This window comes from Myotis nattereri, assembly GCF_964212035.1.
Source record: "Myotis nattereri genome assembly, chromosome: 1".
NCBI classification, from domain to species: Eukaryota; Metazoa; Chordata; class Mammalia; order Chiroptera; family Vespertilionidae; genus Myotis; species Myotis nattereri.
This window is the reverse complement of record NC_138075.1, coordinates 33776380-33792958: the sequence shown is the minus strand read 5'-3', so window position 1 is coordinate 33792958 and position 16579 is coordinate 33776380. Positions and strand designations below refer to the sequence as shown.

Here is a 16579-nt window from a genome sequence, read left to right as displayed (position 1 = left end):
ACGCTGTGAACGCTGTGAAGAGGGTTGAGTCTGCACTCAGGGGAACATCGTGCAGTATGAACGCTCTCTCTTCCTGTTCATGACGTCAACCGAGAGGACCGTGTCAGAGAAAGCCATAGCTTTTCTTAAATGACCAGACGTCTTACAAATTCCCAGGTGTGTGAGAGCACATACATGAGTGTGTTTGCTTTTTAAACAAAGAGAGGCCCATGTGTGAAAGAATATGCACAGAAAAAGGGAAGAGTGATGTTTAGTTACAGTGGACATGTATGAGGTGCTTGTGAGGCACCTGGGATACAGAGGTGAAAGGGACACAGCCCCCAGTGTTGTGGGGATAAGAGAAAAGATTGAGGTGTACTCCCAGGTTGCTATGGGAACAAAGGGGGGGGACGTCACCTTGATTCAGGAATTGCGTGAGTCTACTTAGGCTCTGAGGCAGATAAAGTAAGTTTAATTGAACTAGTTAATTCCAGGCGGGGTGACAGGCAGTGGCAGAGGCATGAAGGGAGTGCCTATAGCTATAAGCAGTTTCTTCCTTAGTCCTTCTGGCTATAAGAAATCACCAAGAAAATTCCTAGGGAATGACATTGCTATGGTAATAGTTGTTGAGGGGGGGAAAGGATTCTATTTATGAAATATTAAAAATGCAAGTGAGCTGACCTTTTAACCAGTCTTTATAGTATTAAGGGATTAAATAAATAAATTCTCGGTAATTAGACCCCTTGGGAGAATTTAATTTGCATCTAGATGTGATATGTTGAGTAATTCAATACAAGTTTTGTACTGATCAGCACTAGGATCTCAGATTGATGATAACATAAGCTAGATAGGGTGATACCATGGGGCCAATTTTTATCATCTGCCACAAGGGAACCTTAAAACCTGTTTATTTTTTGGTTCCTAAATGGCTATTGTGAAAGAGAGCAGTACAATGGAGTGACTCTTCCTATGTAACCTTTATCTACAATTGTAAGAATCTCTCAGGAATATTGATTGTGACACTATCGCCACAGGGGTGAAGGGCTGAGAACAAGGGTCTATTTTATCTTCTTTAGACAGATGCAAAACCAGAGAATAGAAATAATTAGATTGCTTGCTGAAGATTTTACACACACACACACACACACCAAAAAACTGAAGCAGGCATAAATTTGGCTAGACCTTCTGAAGGCATTGGTGTCTTAGCCTAATTTATTTTGGCTATTTCTGCATTTCATTCTTTGAGTTCTTGTGTAAACCCTAATTTTTACTGTTAGAAAGAATGTAGCAGTTATATGTATATGGGGTATATTCTTGTTTTTTAATATTCTTCATAGGAAAAAAATGTATTAAGTTAAATTGCTAAATGAAAAGAAATGTGTATGTAAGACATTAACAGATATTGTCTAATGCATGCCCCCAAAAATGATGGTTGCCCTAACTGGTTTGGCTCAGTGGATAGAGCGTCGGCCTGCGGACTGAAAAGTCCCAGGTTCGATTCTGGTCAAGGGCATGTACCTTGGTTGCAGGCACATCCCCAGTAGGAGATGTGCAGGAGGCAACTGATTGATGTTTCTCTCTCATCGATGTTTCTAACTCTCTATCCCTCTCCCTTCCTCTCTGTAAAAATTGATAAAATATATATATATTTTAAAATGATGGTTACCCTTGAACAAACAGGTTTGAACTGTGGGGGTTCACTAATATGTGGATTTTTTTTTCAATAAATACTGTAAATCTATTTTCTCTTTCTTATGATTTTCTTAATATTTTTTCTCTAGCTTACTTTATTGTAAGAATACAGTATATAACATAGAATATAGAACATTAATTGACTGTTAATGTTATTGGTAAGACTTATAGTCAACAGTAGGCTGTTAGTAGTTAAGTTTTTGGAGGAGTGAAAAGTTAAACATGGATTTTTGACTGCATGGAGTAGGGGGTGTCTATGCCCTAAACACATTCTGTTCAAGGGACCTGTGCCTAGTTCTGTGCTAAACACTTTGAATGCATTATTTCATTCAGTCCTTGGAAAAACCTATGAGGACAGCACTTCCTGGTTTATCTTCTCGTCTTACTTTTCCAAAGGTTTGTGGTTGTGGGTTTTTCTTTTTCTTTTTTCAACTTCTATTGAAATGATCATACTTATTTTCTTTCACCTGCTACTACAGTAAGATGTAATGACATATTTTCTTATACACTCATGGTTATGCTCCTGGGAAAATTCATGCTTGGTCACGTGGTTTTTCTAAGTTAATGCTGAATAGTATAGAAGTTCCCAGTTATCTAACTGTAATTGCTACTGGGCAAAGTCTACATAAAATGAATCCTTCAAACTGAGGACTAAGTTTTGTTAATAGTTAAGAAATGGAAGAAAGGGTTTGGAAAATGAAACTAAAATGATGAAAGTATTATATTGAACTAATTTTGTTATTTTTCTCTAGGCACTGATTTTTAGAATAAAATATTTTTTCAGACAATTTTATTATGTTAGAATACTCCCTATTTAATTTTTAATTTTTATAGTACAGTTATAAATAGGATCTTTTTAACAAGTATTTGAGGCATTATTTCTCAGGGGTCTTTCCTTATATGTCAGGATTCAAATTATTCTCTCTTAAAATGCCTACCATGTACATATTGTGTATCAAATTTCTTTTGTTCAGTTGTTAACTGATCTACTTCTGCAGAGCCTTTTACCTGCCATTGGCTTTGGGTGCAGATTCTCAACCATCACTTTCCCTAGGCTGCATGAAAATGCTTCAACTTGTGCAAGATTTTCAACTTTACTTTGCAGTTAGTTTATATTACATATCAACATGTTTGTCTCATACATTACCACATCCAATAAACCGAGAAGCCAGTGTGATGGGCAGGAAAAAATGCTGTTACTAAGTGGAAAGGAGTATTTGTGTTGGGGACTAATTATAAAAGAATAGGAAAGCAATACTCAGCAATATTTTCTTATTTGTTTTTTTTTCCTATTCACTTTGTAGTTACACAAACTTCAATAAGGAAGACCCCTGCATCAGTATTTATGAGCAAGCTTGATATATAAGCAGAAGGGGGTTACTTTTACTGGGGTCCATAATTAGAATTTAGATGGTCCAGAAACTTGATGAGAAAAAAATATTTTTCACCTATAATGTAAATTAGCATTTTCTTCTACTTATAAATAAACCACAGTGGTATTAGCAGTGCTTCTGTTGTAATAAGAGAAGTCACAGATTATTTCCGTATTATGTTATAATTTTCACAGATATTATGAAATGCAGTTTATCCATATCACAACTTCAAAATTATTATAATGACCAGGTCTGCCACTAAGTATTTAATTTGTAGAGGAAGCTCATATATTATCCTATTTCACTTAAAATATACTTGATTTTCTTTGCAATCTTATGTATCTTAGTTTCTTAAATTAGAAAGCTTCATTCTGATAAAGCATCCATAAGCGTCACGGATTCTCTAAAGGATCCATGACATAAAAAAATGATTATTAACCTTGATTTCTTTTTTTTCTGTGTTATCTTAGACTATATCAATTATATATTTTATTCCTAGTGTTGTCTCCCAATTTCTTTTAAAATTGGGCTCTTTCCTTCTTTCTCTCTCCTGAAACCAGTTTAAACACTATCTTGTCCTTGAAGTCGTAAAACAATTCCCCCGTGAAACCATCTGTGCCTGGATGGTGTTTGAGAGGCAGCTCTTAGAAAACTTTCTCCATTTCTTCCCCTAAAATTAGTCTACTTGGTTTATTTAGCTCTTCTTCAATAAATTTTGGTAATTTGTATTTTCCTAGAAATCTATTTCTTCCAGGTTTAAAAATTGATAAGCAACTTATTCTTAATGATTCCTTAATTTTCCTTTGCATCAGTGATGAATTTAAAAGCAGTATTGAAGACGCCATTTTTATTTTATTAATCACAAGTCTATCTATTTTGGAAAAGTTCTAGTATAATTATGTGGGAAACATCACTTACTGTCTTTAGGTGGTGCATTGTTTTTAGTCTTTAAATTAGGAGCCACTATTTTGAGAACGCGAGGTTAGAAAATGAACTTTGCACCTATTCCAGGTTAATTTCTACTAATTCCCAGTTAGCAGAGGTGGTGTTGGGACTGATGCTTTGGGGCAGCTCTCTCAGTGTGCTGTGAGCAGTTCCCTCAGTTTGTAAGGACCCCAAAATGAAAGCCGAATATGAGAAACCCTGTTTCACCAGCCAGTAGTTGCAGCCATTACATGGCCTGAGTTCCAGACAGCGGGACCGGGGCTAGGAGACCTGGCTACTGCACATGCCGGAGCATCGGAACCTTGGGAAGCTCGTGATCTGTGCTGGGGAGACTGACCCAAGAAAGCCAGCTGTAACCAGGCAGCGGGAACCTCAGGGCTCACATAGGTCTAACCTTAAAAATTAAGAGTCTTACGGTCACTAGAAAAGCATAATGATTGTCTGAGGTGTTTCGCATCTTGAAAAAATAATTTAGGGAGTATTTTGGACTATCCAACTTGCTCAAACATCAAGTGCAGGTAGATTCATTACACATTTCCCCCTTTCTTTTATCATGCAGCCACTCTTCAGAGAGACCGAATCTTCAAACATTTTACCAGGAAGCGCCAAAGGGCTATGCGAAGGCGAGTCCACCAGATCAATGGACACAAGTTCATGGCCACGTACCTGCGGCAGCCCACCTACTGCTCTCACTGCAGGGAGTTTATCTGGTAAGAGGTCCCTGACTTCGCTCCTAAGAGTCCCGTCTCAGAAGGAGAAAACAGTTTCATATCTGCAGCATGAATGGAGGGCTACATTTTTATGCAAACTTCTGTCTTTTTTTTTTTTTTTAAGGCAGAGGCACTTGGTTCAGAGTAATTTCTGAATATCAATCAGATACTTTTGTGTTCTGTTGGGTATTTTTTGTGATGGCTTTGGATTTTATACCTTTCAGCGGTCATAATCCAAGGTTAGTTGGTATTTCTATCATTTTTAACCAAGAATAGAGTCTTGTCTAAATGAAAGGCCCTAACCTGGATGTTGATAAAAAGGCCTACAAACGTGCTATCACAGCTATAGTCTTTAGGAAAAAGTTCCGGCTGCGTTTTCTGTTGAAAAAAATCAGAAGCTGCAGCACCTTTGAGCCCATTTTCTCCTTTGCAACAGTCTGTTCATTCTCATTAGCTGATGCTAACCTCCTCTCCCTGTGGTTTGCTGACCCAAAGGGTGACTGTCCATTCGCACCATTCTGCTTCCCTCCTTCCCGTGACCTACCAGCCCTGTAGGCATTTGTGGTGACAACCTGTGACCTCAACTAAGGTTCTGAACGGAAACTTATTTGTTAATTTCACTAAATTTTTTTCCACCAAGGAAACATTAACTCCCACCCAACTAGCCTTGTCTGCCTCTCTCTCTCTCTCTTTCACACACACACACACACACACACACACACACACACACATACACACACACACACAATATTGGTATATGTGTTACATATACATAGTTAAAAGTACGAGCTCTGGAATTCAGTATCATCACCAACTAGATGTGTGAACATAAACAAGTTATATAACCCATTAGTGTCTCCTCACTTGTAAAATAGAGTCAATAATTTTATTTTGTCTATATAATAAACTTTTAAAAAATATATGTTTTTATTGATTTCAGAGAGAGGAAGGGAGAGTGAGAGACAAACATTAGTGATGAAAGAGAATCATTAATTGGCTGCCTCCTGCCCCCCTCCTACTGGGGATTGGGCCTCAAACCCCACCATGTGCCCTGACTGGGAATGAAACCCTGACCTCCTGATTCATGGTTCAGGCTGGTCAGGCTATACAATAAACTTTTATATAGTGAGTAAAGTGCCAGGCCCTATTCTTAGTATTTTTCATTACCAACTCTTTTTATTTTCATGATAACCCTATGAAGTCGGTCCTGTGACCATTATCCTTTTTTATAAGCAAACTATGGCTCAAAGACATTAACAACCTGCCCTAAATCACACTCAGGCCATCTGGCTTCAGGGTCTTTGCTCTTAATATCATCTATCCTGTGGGCTTAGTAAAATGTGGTCTTTGTTCATTGGAATAAGAATTATATCACCACCACCAGAGCCCATACTTGGGAGAGAGAGATGAAAGCTGTAGGCATATTGTAGCCACACTTCTGCTTTCCTGGACTCTGGAGTGATGTGGGCAGAGGGGAGAAAGGCGCTTCAGGTCAGGCAGCTGCGGTGGGCTCATCTGTTTGTATGGGTACCTGCATCTATTTACTTCACCCTCTGCACATGGGAGAGATAATGGGAGAGAGAATGCCATGCAAGGTAGTACAGTGACACTTCAGGCTGAGGCTCAGACACACACACAGATGAGGGTTGGTTTTCAGGAGGATTTGGGAGATTGCCGTAGAGGCAGTGGAATGAGAATTGCCAATACCCACTCGTTTCTACCATCTAGAACCTTCTAATCCATCACATGGTTTCCTCTGTGTCTTGTGGTAACAAACAAGGGCTGAAGAAGCACATATCCCTGCTTCTTCTCTGAAAATGTGTTTTTCATCAAAGACTAGAGGATGAAATATGTGTTCTTGAAGTACTGTAATTATAGGAGCATTCTTGCTGAAATATTCAACTGATGGTAATTTTTTTTCTCTGTTGTCTTGAACAGGGGAGTATTTGGGAAACAGGGTTATCAATGCCAAGGTAAGAAAATGTTTTTAAAACTACATTTAATCTTGTTCCTATGTTAAAAAGTGTTTATAGCAAGAGGAAACAGGATGTATTCCATTAATATTGCAATAACTCTCTGAAGGTCACATGAGACCCCCCCACACACACATACAATAGAATTATGTACAATTCCTTAGTTTTTAAATTTTGGCTATGTTTTTATAAAATATGTTTTGATTGATTTCAGAAAGAGGAAAGGAAGGGCGGGGAGAGATGGAAACATCAACAATGAGAGAGAATCATTGATTGCCTGCCTCCTGCATGTCCCACACTGGGGACCAAGCCCACACGGGGGATGAAGTATGTGCCCTGGTTCATTGAAAAGATCAATAAAATTGATAAGCCTCTAGCCAAGCTAACTGAAAAAAGTCAACATGCCTCAGAATAAAGGATTTTCTTTGTGAATGATGGTTTTGAGATCCCCGCATATAAAAAGATCAGTTCTCTGGGAAGGTTCAATCTGGTCTTCTGAGAATTCCATCTGATGAAAGCTATATTGGTCTTAAAGTATAGTTCTATTTGTTGACATATCGTCTGTCTTTATGTATTTAATCCTAAAAGCTCCCACATGTCTTGAACGATCTTTAAAATTATGCATATTTTCAGACTGCTTCATTGCACATGTTCATCCTTTAGCGGCAAACTGAACTACATCTGCACGATGTCAGATGTCTAGATGAAAATGAGAAAAATTATTCAGAAAGTTCTAAATATTCAAACGACTGATTGCATAATTCTGCAGATATTTAATGAATGCCTACCTTGTTCAAGGCATCATGCTGGCTGGGAATTCTGAGGGCATTAAAGGCTATAGTTGGACAATTTGAAATGAGGGGGCAGGCTAAAGGTAGGAGGTTGGAGGAGGGAAAGATGGCTCCAGCCTAGAAGGGTAACCACGGTGGTGTATTTTAATGGAAGAGACATTTGTAAAAGTTGTGCCTTGTTATAAATCTAAGATTTAGTCAGGTGATAGGATTGTGAAGGGCCTAGAGAGTGTAGGGGAGGGTGAAGCCTTGCTCCCAGAAGAACAAGAGTTTCATTTTTATTGGAACAAAGAACTCCCTTAGAAAAAATATGATCCATAAGCTTGGGATAGACTGGGGGGGCCTGAAACCTGGCTGGAAGGTTTGAAAGCTATTGATTGACAGTTCAGCTCAAGGGGTGAGGTAACTAAAATCATGCTGTGAGAAGATTCCTCTGGAGATGGGGACAGGAAGGATGAATTAAGCTCAGGACTTGAATAAGAGTAGTGTAGCATGAGCAAAGGCCCAGTCAGGATGCTGGTAAAGAAAATAGGGAGGACAAGAGGCCTGGATGCTGTCCTGTGGGCCAGACATCCAAATAAGCACCTTGGCTTGGTGCAGCCCTTGTTGACGCTAGTGTCACTGACAAGGTGGTGAGCCAAATGTATTAACTGTGGATTTCATTTCCTAGTGTGCACCTGTGTCGTCCATAAGCGCTGCCATCATCTAATTGTTACAGCCTGCACTTGCCAAAACAATATGAACAAAGTGGATGCGAAGGTAAGAGGATAGCAGTTTGCTAATTAGGGCCCTGCATGATCTTTCTCTCTTTCTCCTTCTTCTCCCTCTCCCTCTCTTTTTCTCCCTCCCTCCAGTTACCACACTCCTTGAAGCCAATGGTGGGATCAGAATTGAAATGCTTCTCCTTTTTACTTGATGGCATTTGTACGTCCGTACTTGTGTAGCATGACCTTTAGTGATGGCCTGGACATGATATGATCCCTTTAGTGATCAGCTGGGTATAGGTGGGAGGGGTTCAGTTCTCCTAATTTGAAGAGAGCTTTGAAGGAGTGGAAAGATCCATGAGTTTGGCATCAGATGACTAGGATTTGAGTGCAGAACCATCCTCTGCTAGCTAGCTTCTCCTTCAGCCTCATCTTTAAAATGGGAGCAATGCTCCCCTCATGAAATTTTTGTGATGGTTACACAAGTTGGAAATGATGTGATGAGTATGCTGTTAACGATACATTGTGCTTCCTAAATAAGGTGACTGTTGGCTTCTTCCAGCCTCTCAAGACATTTCAGGGAGGATGCATATCTGTACATGAGTGACCCTCACTCGCACCACTTGCATCCCATTGAGCTGGGGTAGGCATTATTCTAAACTCTGGAGGTAGAAAGCAGGATTGTTGCTGATAGTTAGCTGTGGATTTACAGACGCATTGAAATGTCTGACTCTGGAACTCACTGGTTCTTTATTGTCCACAGACTAAGATTGCTAAAGGAGTGTGCGCTCTCTTTCATGAGAAAAGTTGCAAGAGGAGTAATAATGGCCTCATTCTTTGGGTGTGTGGATGTGTTGTTGTTGCTCTAAATTGTGACATAGACCGTAGAGCCCATGCCTAGTCTAAATATTTGCTGGAAATAGTGAGATTACACTTGACCTTAGCCAAAAGGCCGGGAAGTGCTTATATGTGAGATTAAACCTTTGCACTCAGAGGTCAGAATGCAAATGCCACATAAAGGCTGGAAGGGCTGACTGTCACTTAAGCGTCACATCGGAATGAATTCCTTCTGTGGTCCCATGTCCTCTGGGTGCCACCTTCTCCCACCCCCACACACACCTTTTGACGCAATATCTGGAAGAACGTGTGATGTTAGCAAGTGTATGTAGTCTATGAAAGACCTGTTTAATCCTGAAATTAAAAAGTTCTAGGAAATAGATATGGGTGTGAGGGCACTGGCAGGGAGAGAAATACAGCCTGAATATAAAAGATGAAAGGAAAATTTTCATTTCTGTTTATCTCCCCGAATGGTGAACAGTCTAATTAATCCATGCCGCACGTTTCTTTCCAGTCCTTCTCATTAGAAAATGTGCTTAGTCTGCTCAGTAAGGCCCAAGTAATTACTTGTGGCTGAGCAGTAAAATAATATGCCAGTTCGGGTGTCATAGTAACACTCTGCGTTTGGTAGGCTCCTGTTACAGGGTTTACAAAAGATGTTGGTGTGGGACTTTAGCTCTTGGCCCCTGTTTCCTTTTTACAGATCGCTGAACAGAGGTTCGGAATCAACATCCCACACAAGTTCAGCATCCACAACTACAAAGTGCCAACATTCTGCGATCACTGTGGCTCCCTGCTCTGGGGGATAATGCGACAAGGACTTCAGTGTAAAAGTGAGTTGCTGGGCACCCACTTCTTCATGAGGCCACCAGGATGCAGGCTTTTGGAATTCTATAGGTTCAGAATCTGACCCTGGACTGATGGTTTTAGATCCTTTGTCAGTTAGCATCTTAGTAGTTCTATAGTTGTGTATCCCTTGTCAGGCATGGACAGGGAGCTACATTTGATTCACAGATTTCCTAACCACGGAATACTACGTCAGTTGTTAAGCTCAATGTTCTAGCTAGCTGGCTATCGTGCATTTAGTGCCGAGTATAGACTCGTCCTTGTGTGTTTTAATAAATGTTTAAGAGGGAAAAAATGGGCTCTTCATCAGAAATGGAAGGGGTAGGGAGTGAGGTTGCCCAAAAGAGAAGCTTGGGTGGTGAGTAAGGCCTGGCAGGAGAGCGGGAGGTGAGTTGTAAATGTAACTCAAGCTGCCCTGGTCTCTTCAAGGAGTATGCGGTAGAGATGGAGGTAGGTGGAGTGAAGGACACTTAACTTCTCTCACTGTGCCCAGTGGAACACGCTCTTGAAGCTTGTGACTCAGCAAAGTTCTGGGCATAAGGGCTGACCCCTGTCCAGTTAGGAGTTGGAGAGCTCTTGGCCTTGAGTTACCTCCCATTGAGTGTTGCTATGACAATCTGGTTGTCATGGGCGCACTGTTGAAATACGTGGGAATTTCATCCAGATGCTTGAGACACACCCCGAGTCACAAGGGGAGGCAGAGGTGGCGTCCGGTCAGCTTCCATGGACTGCCTGGACTTCCCGAGCCTGCTTCTGTCAACAAAAAGGGACCGGTCACTTGTTTTCAAAAGGGCGATTCTTTTCTCTCTCTAGAACACCATTTCATAATACTTTTTTCATCTAATCAAGACAGTCAGTTCATGTGTAGCTTTGGCTTCGGCCCTGCTTGACCCTGCGCTGGATGGTCTCCCCTGGGGGTGGGTTTCCAACATGAAAGTCTTGTTCTGCTTTTGTGTAGTTGTTGCTGCCAGGCGGAGCCAGGAGCCACACGTGGGGCTCATCAGCATTGGTCTTGTCCCTGGTGGCCTGGCTCTTACTGTTTGTTACCTGCGGCTTTGGAAAGGCCACTGGAGGCTTGTGTGTCCTCATAGCAGCTTCCTCAAGGGAAAGAGGGGGACTTCCCATGGAGCTCATACAGTGTGGCCTCAGGGCCCCTCCCTTGCAAGGACACTCCCCCCCCCCCCCCCCCAGAGACCTCCACTTGACTGGAGGGTTCTTTCTCTGAAAGAGCTCACTGCACCCTAAATTATATAAACCCAGGCCCCCAAAACCTGAACTGCATCTCTCTGCTCCCATCCAGAGATGCAGGGACCCTCCTGGAAATGGGCCGCGGGAGGGAGCTGGATCAGAACTTTCTGCTGGTGAAACCTCAGGTCCTTCGTCATCCCAAGTCAGTTTCCTCTGTACAGGAGTCTAGCTTGCTTCACTCTCCTCTTCCGACTGCCATTTACCCTGACCTTGAAAGACCTGGCTCCGCCCCCCCCCACCCCGCCCCCACCCTCCCCCCACCCCCATGAAGAAGTTAGAACCGCAGGCTGCAAGCTCTGAGAACCACACCCCACAGGATGCAGGCCCCAGGCTGCAAGGCTCTGACCACAACAATACTCAGAAAGAAAGCTTCACTTAGAGGTTTTTCTCTCCCAAACACCATTTCCATCCTGTTTGAACAGCGATCTCCACGTGGCCTGTAGGCTGCTACCTTTTATTGAGAGAGAGACGGCAAAGCGTCGTCAGTTGGCATGATTCTTGTTACTCAACTGACAATTGATGGAACGTTCTCATGTCTATTGAATCGTGCTGCTAAATCGGCAGTAGCTGTTACACATGATTTAGATGCACGCCTTTCATCCAGTCGCGGTGGGAGGAAAATGTATTTGAAATGTATTATTCTTCAGTGTGCCAGCTTTCTGCTTCTGCACAAAGCAGAAAGAGATGAAAATGCCAGGGGTTGTGATGAGTGTTAAGTTTAATTTTATGAGAAGGCGGCCGCGTTGTTCAGCCCATACAATCCTCCTGTCAGCGCGGTGCCGGTCGCTAGCGTTCTCCGTCGCTGCGCACGCTGCCCGGGTCCTCTCTGAGTGTGGTTCCCTTCTCTCCCCTGCAGTCTGTAAAATGAACGTGCACATCCGGTGTCAGGCGAACGTGGCCCCGAACTGCGGGGTGAACGCGGTGGAGCTGGCCAAGACGCTGGCAGGGATGGGCCTCCAACCCGGAAATATTTCTCCAACCTCGGTGAGACTTGCTTGCTTTCACGATGGCATTCAGGAGTTGTTCAGATGTGGGAAGCCTGAAGGCACGTGCGTGTGGCATAATCAAAGTCCCTAATCTCAGCAAACACAATAAAGAGATTTATTGCATTTTTAAAGAGCAGTTTTTTTTCCCGTGAATCAGAGTCTATATACAATTATATGAAGAAATAATGAGCATGCAGATATAGCAAGAAGCAGAAAAAGGATTTTTAAAAATCAGCTTCCTGTGAGTGTGATCTGGTAAAAATCGGGGCCTTGGCGCCCCCCCCCCCCCCCCCCCTCCGCAGTGCAGTTGCCCCATAACAATGGGCTCAGCTTCCTCCTCTCTTAAGGGGTTGAACTTGAAGCTGTCTGAGGTTCTCCACAGCCCTGGGATCGCAGTTCTATAGTTTTATTTATGGGTTACAGATCTGCCTCTCAAGCTCACTGACAGGTGCTCCTGCCTCTCGGGTCCTGGGAGTGGGTGGAGTCATGTCAGTTGCCTTGGACATGTTTTGTCTTGCCCCCTCCCTGCGTGACCTCTCCACCTGCTGTTTCGTATTAGAGCAGCGGTTCTCAACCTGTGGGTCGCGACCCCTTTGGGGGTCAAACGACCCTTTCACAGGGGTCGCCTAAAACCATCGGAAAACACATATATAATTACATATTGTTTTTGTGATGAATCACTATGCTTTAATTATGTTCAATTCGTAACAATGAAAATACATCCTGCAGATCAGATATTTACATTACGATTCATAACAGTAGCAAAATTACAGTGATGAAGTAGCAACGAAAATAATTTTATGGTTGGGGGTCACCACAACATGAGGAACTGTATTAAAGGGTCGCGGCATTAGGAAGGTTGAGAACCACTGTCTTAGAACCTCGGACACTCTCCAGGCCCACGACCTCTTGCTGCCTTCCTGGCCTGGCTCCGAAGAGAGCTGGGAGGGAGCTGTGGCTATGGCTGTGATCTTTGAAAGGTGGAGCTTGATACTGACAGCTGATTCAGGAGAATTCTAGACTTAGCTACTCTCAAGGTGTCTAGGTGCTTAGGAAAGGGAAAGGAGGTACAGTCACTGTCAGGTTCTTGGTTATCCAGAACATGTCAGTGAAGCACCCATTTCCTTCTTATGACGGATACCTGGCAAACGTTGTATGTCTTGATATTTCAGGAAGGCATTGGCAAAGTCCTTTGGTGTCTCTGTCTTGTGGAGAGGCAGGCAGGATGCTAATACCACGGGGCGGGGGGGGGGGGGGGGGTGTCTAACGCCCAGGACAGCTGCTCCTGAAGAGCACAGATGAAAGATCTCAGCCTCAACCAGAGCTTCTAAGATACGACGGGAATAAGATAGACTGTGCGGCCACCTGTCATATGCCACCAAGTGTCTTTCATATTCTGATATTTAATAATGAGAAAACCAAAGTTACCTGTTACTTGATAGTACACTATTAAAAAGAGGCAGAGAATCTTAAGTCTATCAAAAGAGAAGAATGGGTTAAAAAAATAGATTGGGAAACACTGGCATGGAGCTTTCTGCCAGTGCCAACGCAGCCAGGGGAAGTGAAGTGGAGGAAGTGAAATTCAAGCGGGTGAAATTCTTCTGTCTTTGAAAGATGTGTGATCAGAGATCTGGATGAGAAATTATTAAAACAATTGGATTTGTAAGACGATCCATTTTATATCTTGCTATCACTGTTTTATTGGGTTGAGCAGATAAAATCCTTATCGTTTCAGGCTTTTGCACAGTTGTTTATTGCAAACATCGTTTAGGCGTTGCCCCAGATAAGCTTTTTTTAAAAAATCGAAATAGGTCAGAAGGTCCAGGATGTTTGACTTTTGATCTGTTGTTTAGTGGTAACTTGTATCATACATGTCCCAAGGTGGACATCTGCAAGTCACCTTGCCTTTAGGGAGCGCCCTCACCATGATGGGGCTTTACCATTGGGATGGGGCTGGAGAACCCACTGAGGAGGCCATACTTCTGGTTCGGTGTGGGGAGACTGGGACACGCATTGTGCTGGTGGTCGACCTTTCTAGAGGGCAAGTGCCTATGTATCAAAGATCTCCAAAATTAACACGTTGACTTAAAGAATTCCATTTCCAGAATATTATCTTAAGAAAATAGATGATGAGGAACATGATGATAATGATGATGATGAGGAGGAGGAGGACAGACAACACAGCTCATGTTGAATGTTGCCTATAAAGCACATTCAATAATAAAGCACCAACCTAAGTGCTTTGTATGCACGTGTTCCTTTACTCCTCATAGTAACTCGTGTAGCAGGTGCCATAACATCCCCTTTGTTAGAAGGGGAAACTGAGGCACAGAGAGCTGGGTAGGCAACTGTGCCAAGGTCACTGGGTTAGGTTGCAGAGCTGTGATTGGAACCCAGGCAGCCCGCTTGGAAGTAGGCTAGACTCCTACTCACCCTGTTGACTGTGGTATTATTTATATTTGTAAAAATGGGAGGTAACCTGTATTTCTAATAGCAGGGGAATTTGTGAATAAATTGCGATACATCCACAAAATGGAGTATTGGACAGCCCTTACAACTCTGGTGTTTTGGAGGATATTTAAAGATATGGAAAATACACATGACAAAACGTTAAATAAAAATGTGTTATGAAACAATTTTATTATATTTTTAAAATATCAAGTATGAAGGCAGACGTGTGTATGTGTGTGTGATTGTTTTTACGTTTTTTGTTGTTGAGGGAGGCTGGTGAGATCATAGGTATTCAAAATTTTATCCTTCATACTTTTATTCATTGTCCAAGTTTTTACATTGAATTTTATTTCTCATGTAATTTAAAATATTGTATAAATAATGTTGCTTTATTCATTCAAGTCCTCATATGGAGCCCTTGATCCTCTGAGCAATTATTGAAGCCCTCTCGTTGTAGGCAGTGGACACCAGGTGGCGCTCTTGGAATCTGACCACCCTGTAGAAATACACTGCAAAAAACCAGAGGGATCAGATTAAGGCGTTGGGGGTTTTTTTTTTTGCATTTTTATACGTGCCCACTTGGGCATAAATTGAAAATCTATGGCTTAGATATATTTTTAAATGATTTTTTCCCCAAATACAGTAAGCACAGATCAGGGGATAGTCTTGAATGGCAAAACCTGATCACATGTCAAACTGAATTGATCTTACCCCACGTGTTGTATTAAGTGTTGAAGCTGCAAGTAAGGTCTTCTCCACCCATAAATGCTTCACGAGCACACTGTGAGTTCTGACTCCATGTATTCCTTCTCCTCTTTACAGAAGCTCGTTTCCAGATCAACTCTAAGACGACAGGGAAAGGAGAGCACCAAAGAAGGAAATGGGGTTGGGGGTAATTCTTCCAACCGGTTTGGTATCGACAACTTTGAGTTCATCCGAGTGTTGGGGAAGGGGAGCTTTGGGAAGGTGAGTCTTGGTTTTCACTGTTTGGATTAAAGTAAGCATGTTATGTGTGTGTGTGTGTGTGTGTGTGTGTGTACACACTCACATTTCCCATGTGTCCTTCCCTTCCTGCCCTGTGCGTGCCCACACCCTAAGAACTGCAAGAGTTCTCATGCTCCTCCCACCGCTTTGCCACAGGTGATGCTTGCAAGAATAAAAGAAACAGGAGACCTCTATGCCGTGAAGGTGCTGAAGAAGGACGTGATCCTGCAGGATGACGACGTGGAGTGCACAATGACGGAGAAAAGGATCCTGTCCTTGGCCCGCAATCACCCCTTCCTCACTCAGTTGTTCTGCTGCTTTCAGACCCCTGTGAGTATGACTCGGATTCACCGCCTCCCTGGCCTCCTTTCTTAAAGGGTTGAGACAGTAAGATGTCAAAGATTTCATAAAGTAGAATATCAGAAACTTTGGGGGCCTGAGCTCCCCCGGTAGGGCCATCTGAAGATACCCATGGGCTCCTGATGACTGTGGGAGAAAGTTGAAACCAGTGAACTAACCAGTTTCTTTCCTGTTGTCCTGAAGAAGGATCACTTGGAGGGCTGTGTGTCCTATGGTTATAAAGGTCTTTATAGTAAGTCTTCTCTAGCACAGTGAAGGTTACCAAAATCTAAGAATAGAAAAAAGGTCATGGGCTGCTTATCTTGGTGACTTTGACCTTGGCTTCACTCCTAAATGTTTAACAAGAGCTCAGACCAGGGTAGGCCCAGAGAGGGCACCTTGACTTGTAATGTCCCAAGGCATTGCTCCTGGCCTTGGCCAGGGACCCTTGCCTTCATTCTGTGGACTGATCCTGGGATTCAAGTCTGTCTATCCTCTAATGGTGTGCAGTTAGAAATGCAATGCTTTTGGCTGCAGTTAACAGACTACCCAACCAGTCATAGTTTATGCAATAAACAGAAAGGATGAGTTTAGTTCTTTAATATAAATGTTTTTCTGGAGGATTCTGGTGGTAGCAACGTTAGGGTTGACTTAGTTGCTCAGTGACATTGGTCATCTCTTCCCCTTGGGGTCTCACGTTATTTGCCACAATTGTAAACAT

At 42.5% G+C, this 16579-nt stretch overlaps 1 protein-coding gene across 1 annotated transcript in view; it reads left to right on the top strand.

Moving 5' to 3' along the window:
- The window catches only part of PRKCH (protein kinase C eta), a 221217-nt gene that overhangs the window by 116496 nt on the left and 88142 nt on the right, over positions 1–16579 (top strand). The window contains exons 3-9 of the mRNA XM_081090391.1: positions 4549–4699; positions 6638–6672; positions 8134–8222; positions 9708–9837; positions 11955–12082; positions 15358–15501; positions 15676–15849. Of these exons, the coding sequence (XP_080946517.1) occupies positions 4549–4699; positions 6638–6672; positions 8134–8222; positions 9708–9837; positions 11955–12082; positions 15358–15501; positions 15676–15849 (851 nt within the window). The remainder of the gene's footprint in view (positions 1–4548; positions 4700–6637; positions 6673–8133; positions 8223–9707; positions 9838–11954; positions 12083–15357; positions 15502–15675; positions 15850–16579) is intronic.